This window comes from Pogona vitticeps, chromosome 7 (assembly GCF_051106095.1).
Source record: "Pogona vitticeps strain Pit_001003342236 chromosome 7, PviZW2.1, whole genome shotgun sequence".
Classification (NCBI taxonomy): domain Eukaryota; kingdom Metazoa; phylum Chordata; class Lepidosauria; order Squamata; family Agamidae; genus Pogona; species Pogona vitticeps.
In genome coordinates, this window is record NC_135789.1 from 31685670 (window position 1) to 31705853 (window position 20184).

At 47.8% G+C, this 20184-nt stretch overlaps 2 protein-coding genes across 5 annotated transcripts in view; one reads left to right on the forward strand and one right to left on the reverse strand.

Moving 5' to 3' along the window:
- Nucleotides 1–20184, reverse strand: part of SLC47A1 (solute carrier family 47 member 1) — a 27722-nt gene continuing 7538 nt past the window's right edge. The window contains exons 1-17 of one of the 2 annotated variants that reach the window (XM_020809101.3): nt 14268–14517; nt 10637–10738; nt 10024–10092; nt 9116–9264; nt 8279–8321; nt 7381–7425; nt 7040–7137; nt 6735–6832; nt 5937–6050; nt 5226–5293; nt 4182–4290; nt 3946–4021; nt 3459–3528; nt 2667–2799; nt 1862–1956; nt 1293–1377; nt 1–759 (exon numbers count right to left, since the gene is read on the reverse strand). In XM_020809101.3, the coding sequence (XP_020664760.3) occupies nt 533–759; nt 1293–1377; nt 1862–1956; nt 2667–2799; nt 3459–3528; nt 3946–4021; nt 4182–4290; nt 5226–5293; nt 5937–6050; nt 6735–6832; nt 7040–7137; nt 7381–7425; nt 8279–8321; nt 9116–9264; nt 10024–10092; nt 10637–10738; nt 14268–14420 (1734 nt within the window). In that variant the 5' untranslated portion in view covers nt 14421–14517 and the 3' untranslated portion in view covers nt 1–532. Of the gene's footprint in view, nt 760–1292; nt 1378–1861; nt 1957–2666; nt 2800–3458; nt 3529–3945; nt 4022–4181; nt 4291–5225; nt 5294–5936; nt 6051–6734; nt 6833–7039; nt 7138–7380; nt 7426–8278; nt 8322–9115; nt 9265–10023; nt 10093–10636; nt 10739–14267; nt 14518–20184 lie in introns of those variants that run through there. The other variant, XM_072978593.2, reaches the window with a different exon arrangement.
- Nucleotides 17955–20184, forward strand: part of LOC110087411 (multidrug and toxin extrusion protein 2) — a 10499-nt gene continuing 8269 nt past the window's right edge. Inside the window, exons 1-3 of one of the 3 annotated variants that reach the window (XM_072978596.2) lie at nt 17955–18337; nt 19485–19586; nt 19893–19933. In XM_072978596.2, coding sequence (XP_072834697.2) covers nt 18259–18337; nt 19485–19586; nt 19893–19933 — 222 coding nt within the window. In that variant the 5' untranslated portion in view covers nt 17955–18258. Of the gene's footprint in view, nt 18338–19484; nt 19587–19864; nt 19934–20184 lie in introns of all 3 variants that reach the window. The other 2 variants (XM_072978595.2, XM_072978594.2) reach the window with 2 other exon arrangements.

The following is a 20184-nucleotide window of genomic DNA, read 5'->3' on the forward strand; positions in this document are numbered from 1 at the left end:
TTCGGTCCTTAAGAAAACCTTATTTATTCGTAGAAACCCCAAACCGTCACAAAACACAGAATTACGAAAAATTTAGGGACCACGGAAGGCACCGTTTTCGGCCAGCCGGCTTTCAGTTTGTCTCAGGCGCCTAGACTCAACCACTGTCATTTGCTTTTGCGATACAGTAAGTTCTCAGTAAGGGTTTGTTAATTAGCATTCTCAGGCAGTGGATAAAAGAGACAGCGGATAATGATCCCGCGGATAGAGGGATCCTACGGGACCAGTGAATTCCAGCCGGTAACATTCAGCTTTGAACTTCGGGCCAAACTTTTAACTAAAGTGGCTTTCAACAAGTTTCGGTCAATGGCCGGATCCAGGCCAAAACAAACCACTCACGTCGGTCCGGAGAAGGTGCCCGAGCCGGCCTTAAAGGAAGAGTTTCTAGGCCAACGGAGAAGATTCTGGAAACCTCTCTGACGGAGACGGGGCCGTCTCTGGCTGGAAGAGAGCCATCGGCTCCTGCCTTTCACCCACTTCAGGTCCCTGGTTTCTATCTGTTGGGCAGCAGGAGGCGGATCGTGACCCCGATGATCAGGATACCAACGGCCGACACCAGAGCCAGCCCGCGGCGAATGGCCAGCTCTTTCCCAGACAGGATTTCTGCTTGCGGGGGCTCTTCCGACAGGATGAACTGGTGCTCCGGCACCATTTCGCTCTCGTGACCCGCGTCGCTGAGCGCGTCTCCGTTGGGAACCCCAGGTTCGGTCGCCAGATAGGCTATGGGGCAGAAAAGGGAATCTCGTAAGGTCGGGGAGGACCTCAAACCCTGAGGTCGAATCTGGCCTATGAGGGTCCCCCGGCTCGTTCTCGGCTTCCCTGCAAGATCTCCCCATTTGCAAAGTTCAGCAACTTTAAGCTGAAACACAGCCGCCCCATCTCTTCCCCCTCTGACCCCCATCGGCCACCAGGGCCTCCGGAAATGTCTCCAGCACCGCTTTCAGCCCCTTGGGGCAGGCAAAACGGGAAAGAGAACAGGGTTCAATCTGGCCAATTATGGGTTCCGTTGGTTGGGGTTGGAACAGTAAGAAGACCCCTATCATATTTTCAGACCACGGATAAGTGAATCAGTGGATACGGGAGCCCTACTGTACTTTTTTTTAAAGTACAGGATAGATTTTCAGGCAGCCTCTTTAAAAATGATTTGGGGGGGGACACACCATTTTGACAATGCAGAAAGGCATTCACCCCCTTTGCTCTTTTCAACCAGGAGTAACAGCCTTAATGTCATGAACTTCCCCATGAAAAGGTACCTAAAGAAACAGGTTTCTCGATAGAGTTTTCTTTGGCGTCAGTCACAGTTTGGAGCCTGGCTATCAAGCCTGCACGGATTTGGGCCTAGACGTGAGTGGGATAGAGAGGGGAAAAAAGAAGATCATGGCTAAGCAGACAATGCAAAAAAGCCTCAACACCCCAGCCAAAGATTCCAGCAACACGCTGATGGAGCAAAACCCATCAATTCAAAGTTTAGACGGCAGTGCCAGGAGGATCAGCCCACACCAAAAATCTGGGAGGAGGGTCCTCCAAACTCTCATTTTAATGTTTAAAATCCTTCTCAGCCCATAAGCAATTATTCCCTGGGGAAAAAACAGCCATTTTGAAAGTGTTATCGCGTTCAAAATCTAACGCGTTCTTTCCAAACTCTAGCGCAGGGCGAGACGAGAGTAAGATGCTGGCTTTTGCAGGTTTTAATCCGAGACCTTTCCACCCAAAAGGAGGTCCCCCTCCCCACAGCACCTCAGATCCTGGCTCTTTCCTCTCGGCGCGAGAAAAATACCCAAAACCCTATAAAAAGGCCAGCATCGGTTTTTCAGATTCTTACCTCCTCGGCCGATTTCTTCCAGTCGGTTCGCAAGACCACGATCAGGAAAGAAAAAGCCTGCAGGGAGATGCAGACGATCAAGCCGGTCCAGAGTCCTGGAAGGAAAGGGAGGGGGGGAAACCCTATAATCAAGGGACTGTTCAGAAAACCAACGCTCCGTGGGTCTCAGCCCCCTTAGTTCGGCTTTTAGAAGTCCAAAAGCCGAAACCTTATCACCGGAGACGCGCCAACGGAGCGACCGTGGACAGCGAACGGATTTCAGCTTCCACATTTCTCTCTACATCCTGTGATTTCCCCCTTCCCACCCCCCAAAATTAAAAAAAGAACTTAAAAATCCTAAAATGGGATTTTTCTTTCCTCCACTTAACATCTACCTTCTGAGTACTACCAGCAGCAAAAACGTTTTGAAATGCCAGAGGAGCCCCTGTTTCCGTGGGACGATCCATTCCAAGCCCCCCCCAATCCCGTGGATGCTGAAAAATACCAATGTTATACATAGCCACGGTCTCTCTCTCTCTCTCTCTCTCTCTAGTGGCCTGTTTTGGCAACCTCATCGTTCTATATATATATATATTTTGGAGGGATTTTTCTTTTACTATTTTCAGACTGCAGATTAAGTGAATCAGAAAACAGGGATCTGGTGGATAAAGGGGCCCTGACTGTATTTTGGTGGGAAAGAGGGATTCCCTTAATAACTCCTCTATCTAACCCTAAGCTAATTGGATCGCTAGGGAGTTCTGGTTACTGTAGTCCAGAGGAAGTAACTCTGGCCCGTCTCGGCTCTTTTTAAACACGGGACGCTCACCCATGACTCCCAGGTTGTACCCGAACATAAGCGTGATCCCGATGGGCAAACCGATGGCGTAGTATCCGATGGCGTTGGCCAGGGCCCCGATCTTCTGCTTCCCAGCGCCTCGCAGGATCCCACCGCACGTGGCCTGTGTATTGGGGGGGGGGAGAGAAGCAGAGGAGTGCATGGAAGGAAAGACGGCTGCGAGGGATAGCAGTTAGAGCCTTTGGCTTGAGCTATCCGGGTGTGAATATCTTGGGGGGGGGCGCTAGGCCAGTCTTTCGCTCAGCGTGGCCCGCCTCACAGGGGTGTAATGATGGAAAAAAAGGAGAGTCAGGGAAAACCGTGTGGGTTTTAAGCTTATTTGAGAAAGGTTGGCGCATGCACACGGAGCAGACTCCCAGGCAGTCGGCCACGCTCCTGTTTGGCCCACGGATGGATTACTAACGACTCCGAAGAGTTCAAACCTCCTCTGTCATGTCTCTGGATGATGCCCCGCTCAACTCCTGCTTCTACAGCTGTTGCCTACCTGCTCCTGCATCTGGTGCAGAGAGATCACTAGATGGCAGAGAGATCAACTGAATGGTGGATCCCCCCCACCCGCCGAGGAGGAGGAGGAGGAGGGGTTTGGCTGCCCCTCTGTACGAGTCACTGAATCTCTAGAAGCCTCATGTGTTTAATACAATGTATTTTAGAAGATGCTTGGATTCTGGGGAAGCTGTTAGGATCACCAACACCAAGAAGAACTGTGGTCACTCTAACCCCCCCCCCCCCAACACCCAGTGAGTCAGGCATCCTGGGACTTACTGCGATAGCATCAAACAGATGGAAAGGAGCGAAAATCATCATAACCTTGGAAACTAAGGCAACAATTTCTCTGTTGGGGAGAAAAACAGAAGTGAAAAGGAAAAAGCCACAAAATTACAAGACAGCCCCGTATCTGCAGTGGAATCCGTTGCAAGTCCCCCCTCCCGCGGAAGCTGAAACGTGTGGATTATAGCAAACACTATTTTAATACATAGATATATATATTTCTAGGATTTTTCTTTTAATATTTTTAGAGTGGCTAAGTGAATCAGTGGATACCGATCCTGGGGATACGGGATCCCCCCTGCCCCGGTACTTTAAATCGGCTGCAAGGAGCTAAGAGCAAATTTACAACTTTTTAATTACTAACTTATAACATGGAAAGGTTCAGCTGAAAGAATAATCCAAGCCAAGAACCATGGGATACGTTGTATAAAAGAGAAAGCTCAGAAATGGAGTGTGGGGGGGGGGAGTCAGAATTACGGACCTGTCACTGGTAAAAATGTAAGCGACCACATCCTTGACGGCCGCCAGGAGGCCAGAAAACACCACAGCAAAGGCCCCTGGAAAAAAAAGAAAACAGCAAAGAGAGAGGACCACCATGAGGACTAGAATCTCATTTTGCCTTTCCCTGACTGTGATCCCTTTAAAGATTGCTGATGGCTGAAAAAGGCTCCGCCCACCACCCAGCTGACCTGCAAGGCTTTAAAGAGACATACACACCGGTGCAGAGGAGACCCGTGATGCAGGATCGCTTGGCTTGATCGGCGTTTCCGGCTCCCAACGCATTGCCCACTCGGACACTAGAGGCTACGCTCATCCCTTGCGGCAACTGGAGGACACAAAACAGGTTAAGTAATAAGTTAAGAAGAAGAGGTGGGAGTAAACCGTGGTCGAGAATCCTCTGGGATCGAAGCAATAAGGGGGCTGGTATTTTTAGGCTGGTTCGTTTGCTTCTTCCTTTATTGGTTGCTTTTATGTAAGTTGTCTTTCCATCGCTCAATTCAAGGCCTGCCTCCTTCCTGCTCCTGTTCCGCCCCAACGACCCTGTGAGGTAGGACAAGTGAATCTCACTGGCGCAGCAGAAAATCGAACCTGGATTTTCAAAGTCCTGGTCTCACATTCCTACAATTGGGTTAGCTCCAAAAGTTGTTCAATAATAAAGTTACATTCCTGCACTGTAATCTCCTTGTGGGCAGAGACTTGATTAACCTTTTGCCTCATAGCCTTCCCCTCCACCATGTCTGTTGAAAATTGTGCTAACCAAGTTTTATTCAGAGTTAAAAAGTAATTCACTCCCCGTTATTTATTAGAATATTTAGAAAAGCAATTCATAGTTTCAGTAACCAATTCATCTCACGACTTAAGCATTTCTGTTGGTAAAACACACACACACACACACACACACACACACACACACACACACACACACACACACACACACACACACACAAATTTCAAAACTTCTGCTCGGAGGAGTCTAAAAATGCCTTAAAGCACCTCTGAAAGGTAACTTTTAAAAGTAACTTAAAAACTTTACACATTACACTCCTCAACGTAATTTCGGCCCCATGCATATATTTTTATAATGGAATTTCTTTACACTGCTGGAGGTCCATGAATAGTATCTCTTTGCAAGTTACTTTTAGCAAGAGTAACTCTGCCAGTTACTTGTAACTCATTACTTCCAGGCTTTTACTTTTACAGTTACTGGAACAGGTGAGTTAAAAACTTGAAAAGCTCCTCGTTAGCTGCGTGGATCCGTACCAGGTAGGCAACAGTAGCTAGTTCGTAGATGATGGATTGAGCCCCCAGTTCCACCACGCTGATCATGCCTTTATCAGGACAGAGAAAATGGGGGGTGGGGGGAAGAGTAATGATGAGTGAGAATTAAAAGCCAAACTCTTAATTAGAGCATAAGACTAGAGGACTGCAGAATGGGAAGGGATCTCCGAAGGTCACCTAGTCTAATTAGCAGGAACACTGGTCTAATTAGCAGGTGAGGTGCCACCTCTCCAAAATCTGCCACCCGAGGCAGCTGCCTCCAGCTAACCAGGATCATTCATTTCATCCGCCAGGTGGCAAATGTATTCGGGGAAGAGGGTTCCGCACCCATGCCAGCTCCTCGTACAGAAGCAAAAAAATAAAAAAATACAATCGGACTGCAGTATCCGTGGGAGACAAGTTCAAAGCCCTCCCACAGATGCTGAAAAACGTGGAAGTATCGAACTATATACATCCCATGGTTTCTGTCTCTCTCTAGTGGCCAGTTCTGGTAAATACACCCTAGAAAAAAGTATTTCTGTGGTTTTTTTATTTAGCATTTCAGGCAGCGGATAAGTGAATCAGCGGATACTGATCCTGCCGCTAGGTGGTTCTACGGTATCCTTTTTCTGGGACTCTCTGTCTCCCTAAATCCCTTATACAAAACAATAATTCAACTTTCTGGAGGCAACAGAGGGGACTCTAAGATCTCACCTGCTAGGAAGCTGCCGATTTCGAAGGTCCACCACTCAATGCACATCATGAGCATACTGGGGACCGCAAGGCGCATGAAGGAGCCCCAATCCTGCAAACAGTCCAGGGTCCAACCTGTGAAACCAACAGGTGCCAAATTTCAGAATAATTTCTGGCCCAGGTTTTTACATGTGTGTTGTGTGTCTTCGTTAAAGTACAGCGGTGCCTTGCTTAATGGGCACCCTATTTAATAATGAAATTGCATAGCGACGAACTTTTTGCGATCGCATTGCGATGTTTTAAATGGGAAAAAATCGCTTTGCGATGATCGGTACCCTGTTTCGCTTACTGATCATTGCAAAGCGATGATTTTCTAACAGCTGATCAGAGGTTCCAAAATGGCCGCCAGGTTAAAAAAAAATGGCCACCCGCTGTTTTCTGGGACGGATTCCTTGCTTACCGGGCAGCGAAAATGGCCGCCATATGGAGGATTTTCGCTTTAAGGTGAGTTTTAAGCCCATAGGAACGCATTGAAGGGGTGTCAGTGCATTCCTACGGGCTTTTTAATATCGCATAGCGACAAAATTGCTTTGCAGCGATTTTTGCTGCACGGATTATCGCCGCTATGTGAGGCATCACTGTACTATTTCTCCATTTGAACTGGCCTGCTGTATGCTCGGAATTTTCCCTTTCTCACTTTGCTGTTGGAGCTCTTCAACTGTAAGTAATGAAACTCTGTTCTTCATACAAAGAAGAAAGAAACCAGCAGAAGGGGGGGGACATGGCAGAGGGTTGGCACAAAAATATTCTTTAGCTCACCTCCCCAGGTTTCCTTGTGAATCTTCTTCCACCAGACGTAGAGGAAAAGGAGAATGGCTTGCAAATTCTGAGATAACGTGTTAGCCCAGGCTGAGCCTCTAGGGTGGAGAGGCAGAAAAAGAGGGGAACAGTCAGAACAAAATATTTAGCTTTTTAACATTTGCCAAAACAGCTTTTGTGGCTCTGCTGAAAATTCTCCTGTATTCAAGAAGCCTAGAAACTTGATTAATGTTTGGTGAATTTCATTATTATTATTGTTTTTGTTTTTTTAATCATGTAAACCAAAGGAATAAATGACGACTTACACCACGCCCAGCTTGAAGGTGTAAAGGAAGACCGAGTTCATGATGACGTTTAAGATGTTGGCGGCCACCCCCGTTATCACCTGGGGCAGAAGAATGGCCTGAAACGCAGGCAAAAAAAGGGGGGGGAGAATAAACAAGACGTAGGAGCCCACAGAGCTGCCTAGGCAGAGGATCGGGCCCACCTCCGCCAGCTCTCCTATTCAGGCAAGAACTCCCCCACCAAGCCCTGCTTCCCGGCTGCTCCACCAGCAAAGGCTGCCAAGCGTGAGCTGCGGCTCGTACCGCAACCCGGAGCGTCAGAGTCACGACCACCCCCTCAAGTGAAAGGACAGAGAAGATACCTGGCTTTGTAAGTAGCGTGTCTGCAACTGGTAGATGAAGGCTGCCTAGAGAGGAGGGGGGGAAAAAAGAAGTAGCACATTGAATGATAGAAGGACCCCCACCCTGTGGATCTTGGAAAATGCGGATTTTAATAGAAAACACTAAACATAGCATGGCCTCTGTCTCCCTCTAGTGGCCAGTTCTGGTAACTTCATCTTTAGAAATATATGTACTGTATATTTCTAGAAATGTTTCTTTTAATATTTTTAGAATTTTCACACCGTGGATAAGTGAATCAGCAGATATTGGTCCTGTGGATATGGGAGTCCTACTGTATTTTATTAGCATTTTCTATGGCCACAACCTAGCTTCTCTGCCTGGCCCTGGAGACCAACGTCACCACCCAACGCTGAAGGATGCGGCTCCAGGGCACGCTTTTCTTCCTCTCTCCTGTCCTCACGACGGTCCTGCAATGTAGGCCAGACTAAAAGAGGGCAACCCGCCCAGGAGCACACATGCCTCGCACGGTTGGCCCCTTGCCCAATGTGGCTGCACTACAACTCGCGTTGCACCCAGGCAAATGGAGGGGACGATGGGATTTGTAGTCCACGGACATCCAGAGGGCCACGCATTCCATCTCCTACAGCAAGGGGGAAACCTGGGAGAGGCCGGTTCGAGCCCCTCGGGAGCCCAAGAAGCTGACTGGCCGTACGGGCTCGCCCTGACCTACCTCGGAGGGGTGTGAGAGAGATAAAACAGGGGCCAGAGAGCCAGGCGTGCTCTCTTGAGCCCACCGGAAGAGGAGAAAAGGTGTTATGCGGGTAACTAATAAGGAAATCAGGAATAAAATGAAAATAAACGCTGGGGGGGGGGGGAAACCAACAACAACAACAGAGAAAAAGCAAGAGTGAAACTTACTGGAAGTGCAGGAATAAATATCAAGACGTAGACTTGCGTTAATCTGGAAGACAAAGAGCCGCCCGGTTTTAACGTCTTCCACGGAGGTGCTAAGAACATGGGGCTGACGGGGCTCGGATCAGACCAGGGCCAAAACAGGCAAGGTCCTGAGAGGTCATCTAGTCTGTCCCAAAGTGACGCAGCGTTCTCAAGAGGACGACACCCTTGAGAGGGAGGCCAGCCGGCCGATCCTGAGGGTTGGCCCCCTTCTCAAACAAGCATTGAGAGGTCATTCCCTCCCATGTTTATTGGAAACCCGCTCCGATTTCTGCGTGCCGGTTCTCGCCGTGTCCTCGGGAGCAACCAGGGGTGATCCTGCACCATCGTCTACGTGGCTGCTTTCCAAGTACTGTATCTGGGTTTATTTGCATCACGGGGGCTGGGGTGGGGGCGGCATCCAGTCCTTTTCCCTCCGGTCGACACAAAGCCCATTCTTTCAGCCATTGGACTCATGACTCCTTCCCCCCCCCCGCCATCATCCCCGTCTGGCCCCGGGCCAGTCGACCCACTGCATCCTCAAATTTAAAGGGGTGCCTGTCCACAGGATGTAACCCCTACCCCCGAAACAGATAAAGGTTCGGGCAGTACGACAAAATGGGACCGAACTCTTGATTCTGTCCAGAAATCTGGGAACCCAAAAGCAGTGGGTTGGCGTCCTTCTTTGGCCCCAGAATCTAGCCTTGGGAGATAGACTGCTCCAGGCCAGGAGGCTCTGGGAGTGACGGTTCTGAGGATGCCCTGTTTAAACCAGGACACGGGAATCTCAGACCCTGGAGAGGAATCTCAGGCTCCCCTCACCTGGAAACCTCCGGGTCTTGTCTGCAGAGCAGCAGGATCCGTTCGGTGTTGAGAAAGATGGCCCAGCAGGGAAAGCAGAAAAGGAGCAGGATCAGGATCCCCCGCTGGAGGATCGTGCCCACGCGCTTCACGTTCCTACTGCCGTAGGTCTACACCAAAACAGAAGCAGGAGGGCGGGAGATAAATAAGCATACAGCCCTTTATCGAAGAGGAATTAACAAACTGTCTGTCGCTGCCTGCACAAGAACATGCGAAAAAGGGTAGCCATTTCGCGGGTAAAGGAGTGGTTTCTACCGTAAACTTTGGTGAGATGCTGCTAGTCAATACGGATAGGCCATTTGGGGTTTCTGGAAACCTGAATCCCGGGATTTCCCAATAATTCCCAGGTAGAATTCCGGCAATCGAAGCTCAGACCCACACCCGGAAATACCTACATTTCACTCGCCTGGACTAGGCCTGTGTCGGGCCTCTCATTCATGTCCAGAACAGACAGGAAGATGCAGTGTTTTTTCAGGAGCTTCCGTCTCACTGCCTTTAAGGCGCTATTTAGGGTGCCTTCCAAAGAACTACGATTCCCAAGAACCAGCACAGAAGCTTGCTTATATATATGTATATATTAACAAAAGGAAGTCCAGGCCCAAGACAGCTCCATAACCTCTGAGCTAGGCCTTGGTCCAGGTGAGTGAAAGACGTAGGCTTGGACGTGTCACTTTTCCTGACTACGACTCCCAGCATCCCCCACTCAGCATGAATTGGTTAAAATAAGGAGCAATGCAATGTTGTAAGAGTGAGTAAATCGGAGAGGTACAAAAATCAGCACAACAGAATCCATGGTTACCACTCTGTGCAGTCAATGAAAAAACCCCTGATGGAGAGGAAGGATGATGGGGGCAACCACCACCATTTACCTGGGACATGAGGGTGTCACAGACAGACGCCAGCCCGGTGCCGATGGAAATGCCGATGACGTTGACCACCTGGCAGGGCAGGAGCAATAGGGACCGAGAGAAAGAAGTAAGAAAATAGAGAGAATTGACCATAAGAATGTTGCATTGTTTTTAAAGGCTTTTGGAGACCGAAAACCTAGACTACAACTCCCATCATTCCCCTGGCAGCTGGGGCTTCTGGGATTCGGAGTCCAACGATGCCCTGAGGTGGCAAAGCAGTCAAGAAGAGAGCCAGCTGTGGAAATAACAAAATAATAATTTATGGAGGTTGGAAGTACTGTAACCCCTTATATTTAATGCGGCGATGTTAAAAACATTTGTTTTGGGGTGAAAAACAAGGGGATTTTTAAAAAACCAAACATTTGGAGTATAAGGTTAAGATAACGGCAGGTAGGACCCCCGCATACACCGGAGATGGGTCGAAACCCTCCCCGCCCACCAGTGGATGCTGAAAAATGTGGATAAGGATGGCGGTTCAGTCCTGGTATAAAAAAGATCCGGGAGGAGATGATGAGAGAAGGATGATGGGGGCCAAAACAAACCATAAAGGGTGGACAGTCTAAAGGATACCTACCGATACGGCCAGCGTGACCGCGTCTAGCTCGGCTTTTCCCAGATGGCCGCAGAAGATGGAGCTGACCACGCTGATCAGGAAGCCCAGCAGCTGAGCCACAAACTGGAAAAGAACAGCACAAGCACGCTTGATCATGAGAACTAGAAACCTGCTTTTTTGTTTTTGGCAAAGCGGGGGGGGGGGGAAGGAATATATAAAGTGGAACAAAATCCAAGTTTTTTTTTCCAGGAAGTTGGAACTCTGCATATCAGCAGCCAAGTTAAGGAGGCAATCCCTTTACACTCGGTTACTCAAGAGTAAGTTCTCACTGAATTCTGCTGGACCTGAAAATAAATGTTGTAATCCAGGTAGGGGTGTTTCCAAATGCCAGCTCGTCGGCTAGCCATACCCTTTCAGAGGAAACTCCATCCCATTTCTCACCCACCAATTTTCTTTTACGTATTTCATCACATCCAAATTCTGGGAGTTTCCCCGAGCACACCAATATCCCCGTTTTATATACTGTTGCTGCCAGGAAAAGGGGTCACAGCATTCCAACACAGCATTCACCAGATTGACCTAGCACTGCATCCTAGACACCTAGCTAGCAAAAGCTAGTTTTCAGCATGTGGGGTGGCTTTTTTTTTTTTTGGCTTCATTTTTATTTTTGGAGTATTTTTTTTTGCTAGGAAAGCATTGGCTCCTTCTGTTCTCTGCTTGTGAGTGCCAACCGGGGAACTGTTGTGTGTTTTTTGGGTGCTTCGTCGTTTGAGTTGGCTCTCGGGTTCCGGAAAACAAGCGGCTCTTCGCTCGAGTGCTTTTTGTACCCAAGCGATAAAATCCAAGTTGAGCTCAAACAGGCACAGACAAGGTCTTCTTATGCAACCTCCGCCCGGCCGGGCAGGTGAAGATGATCCTCTTGAGCAATGAACGGTCATCGGCCGAAGCCGGAGGTCACGCGAGCAGAGGGAGAGAAACAGAAGCGTTTAATTATATGCCCGCAGGACGAAAGGGTGAGTTAATTCACCCGGAACCGATCCGCTTCGAATCTATGGGCCTGAACCATACTGGTTAGAGTAGGTCCATTAAATCAATGGGATTTACATCAGGGAGGTCTCACCGATCCACAATTTGCCTTTAATGCAACAACTGTATTTCAATGAAACTACTTTATTTTCTTTAGCTGCCTAGAGTGGTCCTATGTGATTCAGATAGGCGGGATATAAATTAAATAAATAAATAATAAAATAATAAAATAACAAAAATAATTCTTACAGAGGACTGGTCTCTGGATCACAGCAGGACCTGCCCCTAAATCCAGTGGAGGTTGGAGGAGGTCACTAAGTTGCTACTATATTTGGGAGGTCCTACCTTACAAGGCTGTTGTGCTGTCTCAGAAAGCACCAAGTCCAGGCTTGGTTGCTTGGCGAGGTTTTCTTTTAAGGTCAGGATGAGGCCTAAAGGACCTATACCTCAGAGGCAAAGGTGGTCGTTTGGCGCCCACACTCTGAATAGTGGCCCTTTTTTCCACCCCCAAGATTTAATGAATTTCCTTTCAGGTGTTGGGAATCCAGACAATAGCCAGAGAGAGACAGAGATGAATAAGGTCATCGCATAAGTTTCAGGAAGCAATAGGGACTGGAAACTTGAAATCCCAAATCCTGGTCAGGTTTCTCAAGAGCGCCGTTATGCGCTAAGCATCCCGAAGAAAGCCTCCTGACATATTTAAGGGGGAGAGGAAGACTAAGATCATTCTACCTCCCCTTTAAAAAGCTCCACTGGCTATGGAATTTTGGCAGCTATCATTTCCCCCCCCCCTCAAAAATACCCTGAGGATACTCTCTTGTAAGCCCTCGTGGTCTTCCTCTGACTGAGATGCTCTGTGTTCGAGACCTTTATTTTTGGAACATCACGACCGAGCCTAGAAGGTTCTCTGGGAGCAATTGAGGGCGGGGGGCATGATGGTCTCAATAGACAAACTTCTACCCTGTTGTCAAATACCGCAGAGGAAGAACAGCAAACAAAAAAAAAACCAGAAAAAAAATGGATGTTTTTCCATATAGGCACTGTCTCTCAAAAGGGCCAGCCGGTGTAAACTTCAAACCAGGCAGGAAAGCCCCAGAAATTCAGCAGGGTTGACTGGGGGGGGGAAGGGGGGCACACAGGCTGTAGTTCAACAGGTAAAGTACTAGCTTTAATTTTAATTCAAAGCGTTGAGGACTAGAATCTTACCTATTCACAAGGCTGTACTAGGAATCTAGAACATCATCCTTCCACCGCTCCGCTAAAGAGGACTTCAGCCCTATCATTACACACGTTCATCTTAACAACAAATTCCCCAAGCCTGGATTTTGGAGACTGCAGGTCCCATCAGTCAGTATTGTCAAGAGGGTGGGAAGGATGGGATTTGCAAACGGGATCCCACCCACCTCAGGGCATGGGTAGCCCGGCTAAGGTTCGGATTCAAGGATTTGGGAAAGGGGCTTCAGGAACTACAAGACCCAGAATCCCCCAAAAAGATTTTGCAAGGCTGTCACGCCTTTGCTTGGGGAACAGGAAAAGCGGTTCTGCCGCTCATTTGGGAGGCTTGGGTGCGGTTTTCAGCCATGCTTGCTGAGTGGATTAGGGGTGCAGTAGTCCAAAACATCCCCACCCCCACAAAAAAAACCCAGTTCTGGGCTGGGCTCAACCCTTATTTAGGTGGCAAGGAGTGGGAAAGGGTTGGATTTTCGGGTGGAAATAATGCAATCCTTTCTGAGCATTGTGGGGGACAGCAAAATCCTTATTTACAGGATGCTGGAGAGACAGGGGAGGCCACCAGGGGAAAAAAAGCATGTTTCGGTGCCCTCGCTCAAGACATTTGCAGGCAAGAGGAGCGATGGGGCTGAGGATCGGCTCTGCCTGCAGACTTCGCTTCCTGCAAAGCCATAAACCGGGTCAGGATGCGACCTTTGGGCCCCAGCAGGCCGAAGACTTTGCTTCCTCTTATCAGGCGGCTCCTCCAGAAAAGGTGGGGATCCCTCTCCAGAAGGACCCAAGAGCGGAAGGGTGGGGTTGACCCACATGTATGCACGCGCACACACACAGGCACAGGTCAAGGGAAAAAAACCCCACCGCTGTGGTCAGGGCGATCTCGTAAAAACGCCCAGGATGAAAATGTCCAGATCTGGTTCCATTTAAAAATGTTATAAATAAATAAAATAAACTCCCTAAATAAGTGTTCGGGTTGGGACACCGAGGGCGGCCTGGGAGAGGCTTCGAAGGAGTCCAAGCAGATGTTCTGGGCCGCAACACCCAGCATCCTTCTGACAACCTGGTTAGGGGATGGTGGGATCCGTAGTCCAAAAAGGGAATACCCAAAGCTCCCAAATCTGCTCTCTCTCTCCATATATGTACATAAAATTAAAGCATACATAAAGTTGTCTCCTGTTGTATCAACATCTCAAGACAGCGTAAGGCACAACCACCGCAAGATGACATTAGAAGTCATTGGAAGTATCTACACAAAACATGGAATTATTATTTTTTAAAAGCAACATCTTCCACCAACACCTGATTTTCTTTGGAGATCTTAATATTCCTATTTTTTAAATCTCTCTCTCTCTCTCCCGTTCTTCCTCCTCCTCCTCCTCCTCCCGCCGCCGCCGCTTACCACCGAGCCCCCGATCTGGACCAGCTCCCGGGCTTCTCGCCCAGCCCCGACCGGGAAGAGCCGCCGGAGCTGCCGGCCGCCTGGGAGCCCTCGGGCGGGCGAGGCTTGGGGCTCCCCCCTTCCCGCCGGGCCCGGATCCTCCGGGGTCCCCATGGCCGGCCGGCGGGCCTCCCCCAACGGCAGCCGCTCCGCTCCGCGCCGAGGGACGCCCGCCGAGCCGCCACGTGCAGGGAAGGGGGAATCCCCGCGCCCATTGGGCGGGGCGGAACGTGACGTCACGGAGGGGAGGCGGGGCGACAAAAGAAAGCCCCGCCCCTCGCGCTGGTAAGGCCCCGCCCGCCAGGAGGTAGAGAGATTTAATTCGTTTATTATTCCATTTAGTTTACAATTATTCTTAGGGTTGCGTTTAAAATCATCCATATTGGAATGATCATTACTCCTATAGGTTACTATGGGGAATATTATTATTAAAAAATACCAAACACAGTCAATCTAAATTATAAACATATTGACTGTTACAGTATTGTTGCTATAACGGATACAAATTATTAATTTTTTAAAAGTTTTTATTTATCTAAAACATAAACATAAAATACACAAATCAAAATACAATATAACTGTGTTCCCCACCACCGTAGTGGTGGCGAACAAATTATTATTTTCCATGGCCAGGGTGTGGGTTATTTATTTATTATTGCACATTTAACTAATTAGCGTACATAATTATTAATTAATAATTTGTGATCATTGTTTAGTTGTTTTGATATTCTGTAAGCGGCCCAGAGTGCTAATATACCAGATGGGCGGGATATAAATCGAACAAACAAACAAACAAACAAATAAATAATATATTATTACTATTACAGTATTCACACAGGATTATGCTTTTAATTTGTTATTACTGTATGTTATTGTGACCCTCATCATCCATGGTCTCAATTTAATTGATTATACGTACGCTGTTATTTCCGAGGCACACTTCTTGATTCCTTTAGTAATTATTATTTACGGTTGCTCTGTGTCTGTATTTGTATAAACCGGTATTTTTCCCCATGCAAGGGTTGGTTTAATCCTTTTTCTTTAAAAAAATCATGATATATTTATTACTTTGTTAAGTTTATTGGACAGACGGACCTCATTCTTTCATTTATTTGTAAAGGAACGTTAACGTTTATACAGCATTTAATTCTTTCCTGGATCACGTTTACCTAACACAGTAAAATCCCTCACCCTTTTCATTCCCTTCTCAAGGCAAGGTTGTGAGTTGGAGCAGGCCAAATAAACTGTGCTTTCCCCCTCACTGCCATAGAACCCTGTCTCTCCTTCAAGAAAATAAAAAATAATCAATTTTACCGCCGGCTAACAGTGGTTCGGAACTGCCCTGTTGACTCGAGAGGATGTCCCGCTGGCTTTAGTCTAAATAAGCATGATTTCTATTGCAAATCTTGGCTACCAGCTCAGTCCTTATTATTCTGACTTCTTTTGTTCATCAGAAAGGGGGGGAAAGACATCACGCCGCAGTCCAAAATCCATATTTGAAGATAATATAGATGTTGGCGCATTTCTCAAGAAGGTTCGCTATGAAACACACACACCTCCCTTCGGCACCTCTTTAAAAAAAAAACACACACAAACCAAGCACCACAACACATCCGTGGTCGCACAACGCCATTTCTAAGAGAAAAATCCTTCGGCTGTTAAAGAAGGAAAGAAAGCACTTTTTAAACGTCTGCTCCGAGAGAGCCGTTGTTCTTCACCAAACAAGCCAAGGCTAAGCACTGGCGTTGTGTGTACACATTTTGCACACAGATCTGCCCCCAGAGGTCAGGGTTACAACGTCTAGGAGCCCGTCTGTGTGCGCCCTTGTTACTGTCACTGCACATGATCTCTGCAGAAAGCGACAACCTGTGGCCTCACACCTGCTTTCTCAGAGATCTGGTGACGTTCCTGGAACGAGGACTACTGACCCCATCTGCCACCCTTCAGACCTTTTTATCTGCTGTTTGCAGAAGAAGGGTTCAGGGAGGGGGGATAGGTTTTGAACAGACCGCTACATGCTCCTCTTGTGGTGCAATGCAAAATATCTCTGCGGGTTCTTGGGTGGGCTATTAAGAGCTGTTTGCTTTGCAAAAGACCTGCCCCTAGTGAAAATGAAAAGGCTTAAATTCCTCAATCTGCTGGAAGCCCTCCATACCTGAGTGGTGTTTAGGGGCTACTGAGATGAACCCCACGTTATCGCTACAATTTTCTCCATTATATTTTGCAGGTTTCCTGTTTAATTTTCTGCCTGCTGAACAGATAACTGTGGCACCTCTCAAAGGGGTGTAGCATGTTGTTTTCGTATTCTTCTCCATTGCTTTGAAACTATCTCAGTGTGTTTTTTTTAAAAAATAGACAAACTTGCGATAATGACAACCATTCTTTCTTTGTTTCCTGTTATTTTTCATTTCTTCTTCTGATCCTTTACATCTTCATCTCTTTTTCCACAGTTCCGATGCAGTTCTCATTCCCTATTTCAAAAGCAGGCTTTAGCACCATAAAAGGCCACCACTTCCTGTAGCACATTTCCACATTTCATCCCCTACACACATCAGGAGTTTTTGAGATGAATCTTTCCACGGCATTGTGGCAGCGCCAACCTTGAACGACTTCAGGTTATCTCTTGTTCCACCTTCTCGCTTCCTGGAGAACTTGATTTACAAATCCAAATTAAAGAGAAATAATTAACACATTTCGCCTCTTTCTGACTCAAGGTACAAGGCGACTCAGTGGAAAGGAATTTCACCGTGCAAACCGACCTTGGGAGATTTCCCAAATTACTGCAATTCATGGGCCTAAGTGGACTGCGGATGCTTCAGGCGAATCTCAAACTAGCTACCTTTGACCTGCATCAGGAGTAAATTCACAGAGTTTGACTGTTTATTAACATAATCTGGTTTAAAAAAAAAAAAACATTTAAATGGACTGGCCTGCCCAGACAGCTACAGATCTCCTTTAAAACCAAGAAGAGAAAAAGCTTTCAGATCTTAAAAGACGAACAGAATTTATTTGGTCAAACCTTTTAATGCCGTTTGAAACCTGCGCCCGCCTTCGTGGCTCGAGTCACCCAACCACGAATGCCAAAATAGAAACGTTGACAGCCTTTGAGTGCCACAAAATGTCTGTGGCCTTCCCTAAAAGAAACCGAAAGTTGGAGAAGTTGATTTTTTTTGAAGAGACAGCATCCCGAATTATTCAGAACTTAAATTCGCGTTTTGTTATATATGGGAAAAGACAGTAAGCTAGGAAAAGTTGAATGCAGCAGGAAGAGAGGAAAACCAGATATGAGATGGATCGATCTAATACAGGAAACCTCAATCACACCCACTAGCCGGTTTTTCAAAACCTATAAATCCGGCAAAACATAATCCGAAAAACCCAAGCAGCGTTTCTGACAGCAGGCCTCGCCGTTCCTCCATGAGGGCTAGTGCCTTGATTCATTCTGTTGTCTCAACTGGCCCGGGTTGCCTTTCCCAAGCTGGGGGATGTGTTTTTTTTTTCTCGCCAAACTGCAGGAGTCCGGCTCTGAGTAAGGCCGCTCCTGATATATCTGGCCGGTGTCCCCGTTTGCGTCAAGGAGATCTCAGGAGCAATTCGACCCCGTGACTGTTATTTTGGATTTCTCTCGAGCCTCTCTCTGCCAAGTTCCCGCCGGTCTTTGGCACCCGGGGGGCCGTCCCCAAGCGCCTGGATTGGTCACACAGAGAGAGAGAGAGACTTTACTCCTCAACCCTTTGCCCAACTTTATAGAAGCGTGATGATCGAGGAGGAGAAAGGCTGATCCACGACAGCTCGGAGCCATCAACCTGCACGGATCCGCTCGGGCACGTCTCAAATCGGCCTGGATTCGCCCCGCTATCGATAAGGAAATCCACCCACTGATGGATTTGGGGGGCCCCGTTGGTGAGAATCCACCCCCTGGCGCTCCGGGCATCAAGCCAGCTCCGTGGAGATGCGGCAACTTATGCCGACTCTTTCCTTCCAACTTCTGGGAGGTGGCGAAGAGGATCCTGATCTTAGCAGCACCCCTGGTAAGTCCTGAGACCGGCTCGACGGTTTCTTCACCGCAACGCCGGATCCCGCTCTGTTGCTCGGATTTAAGCTGCCCTTTCCAAGACCTGACGTGCTGTGCCAGCCGGCACCTCAGGTCCAGCATAAGACCCTCCTGTCCAAATGAAGACGCTTTTCAATCTCAGGAGATCGGCCAACGTAGTCCTCATGGGGAGAAAGTCTTATGGAAACTGGGAAGGTCCAGGTTTGAATCCTCCTTTGGCCACTACAACGCTTGCTAGGCAACCTGAAGCCAGCCACTCTCTTGTGTAGCCTGATCTACCTCTCGGGGCGGTTGTAAGGAGCAAGATGGAGAGACAGGGAGGTGCATTTGAAATGACAGGGTATCCATATAGCTCGTAAGAATAAAAAGACAGTAAATAAGAGATTTATTTTGCAGGTATTTTAACTGGGTGCTTGGGGAATTCTTCATTTCCTTTGCTAGATTTACTTTAGCCTGGCTCTGAGTACGATTTATCCCCACTTGGTGGGGGCAAGGGGGGATGTTCACTCTTTTGCTTCAGGCAGCAAAATGTCTAGGGACGTCCCTGGCATGACCCACATGCTTGGCAGCAATACCAAGTGAAATTGACAGGGCAGAGGAGAAATTACAGCCACAAGCGTTATTTGAATGGATTGCTTCTCTTTCCTGTCGAAGATCTGTACTGGAGAGCAGCCTTCTTGGTCTCTGCTCTGTCACTGTTTTACTAAAACAACATTTCCCTCAAAGCTCTGTTACCTCCAACAAATCTGGCGCTGCCGCCTGAGTCTAAGCTGCCCTTTCAAGACCTGAGGTGCTGCGCCAGTTGACAATTCAGGTCTAGCAAAGTTCGTTCTGCCCAAACAAAAATGCTTTTTGCTACCAAGATGTGGCGAGATCCCCACACCGAATATATTGATCTAGTGCTAAGCGGTGGTGGTGGTGGTCCCTGAGAACCTCCCGATACTACTGAATTACAACTCCCATCATGCCTCATCATGTCAAACCTCGCTTGAAATCAGACCATCTCCAGAAGGCTATGTGGGTTTCCAGTATGCTTAAACTTTAAAATACATTATTCCCAAGATGCACGGTGGTGGTTTTAAGGCGGGTGTCTCTTAAAATGTTGGTTTTTTTCTATCCCGTAGACGCTGATTCAATTACTGGTGTTTCTGATCCATGTCGTCAGCACAATATTCTGCGGCCACCTCGGCAAAGTGGAGTTGGCATCTGTCACGCTGGCCATTGCGGTAAGTCGAATTCTGCTTTTTCAAAGCCTTCTCTGCCTTTTAACTTTTTTTTTACACGAAGAGTTTCACCATCGTGTCTCTGGATGAGTCAACAGCCATCGAGAAAGCATGAATCGTACATACAGAGCAAAAATAAATAAATAGGGAACTTCTCTGAATTCCTCCTGGGGACCTTTTAAAAAAAACACAGAAGAAATAATTCAGCGTGTGCCTCTTAATTGGATTGGCTTAATTTTTCTCTCCTTGTTCCTCTGGACCCTTTTCCTTCGGCTGCCCAGGTCATAAATGTGACTGGTGTCTCTGTAGGTTTCGGCTTGTCTTCGGCCTGCGATACGTTAATCTCTCAGGTGAGCAAACGACGCCTAGTTTTGATTCCATTCCCCAGTAATTTGGGTGCGGACTACAACTCCCATCATCCTTCCCTCCTGATCTGGGGGGGGTGCGGGGATTGTGGGAAATGAGCTCTCTTCATGCCACAGGCTGAAAGGGGAGGTCAAGAAGGTCCCTCTTTCCTTGAACATTAGAGCAAGGATGCAGAAACATGGACCCTTCCCATCGTTCAGATTTCAGCTCCCAGAATTTTTGAACCTTGACCACG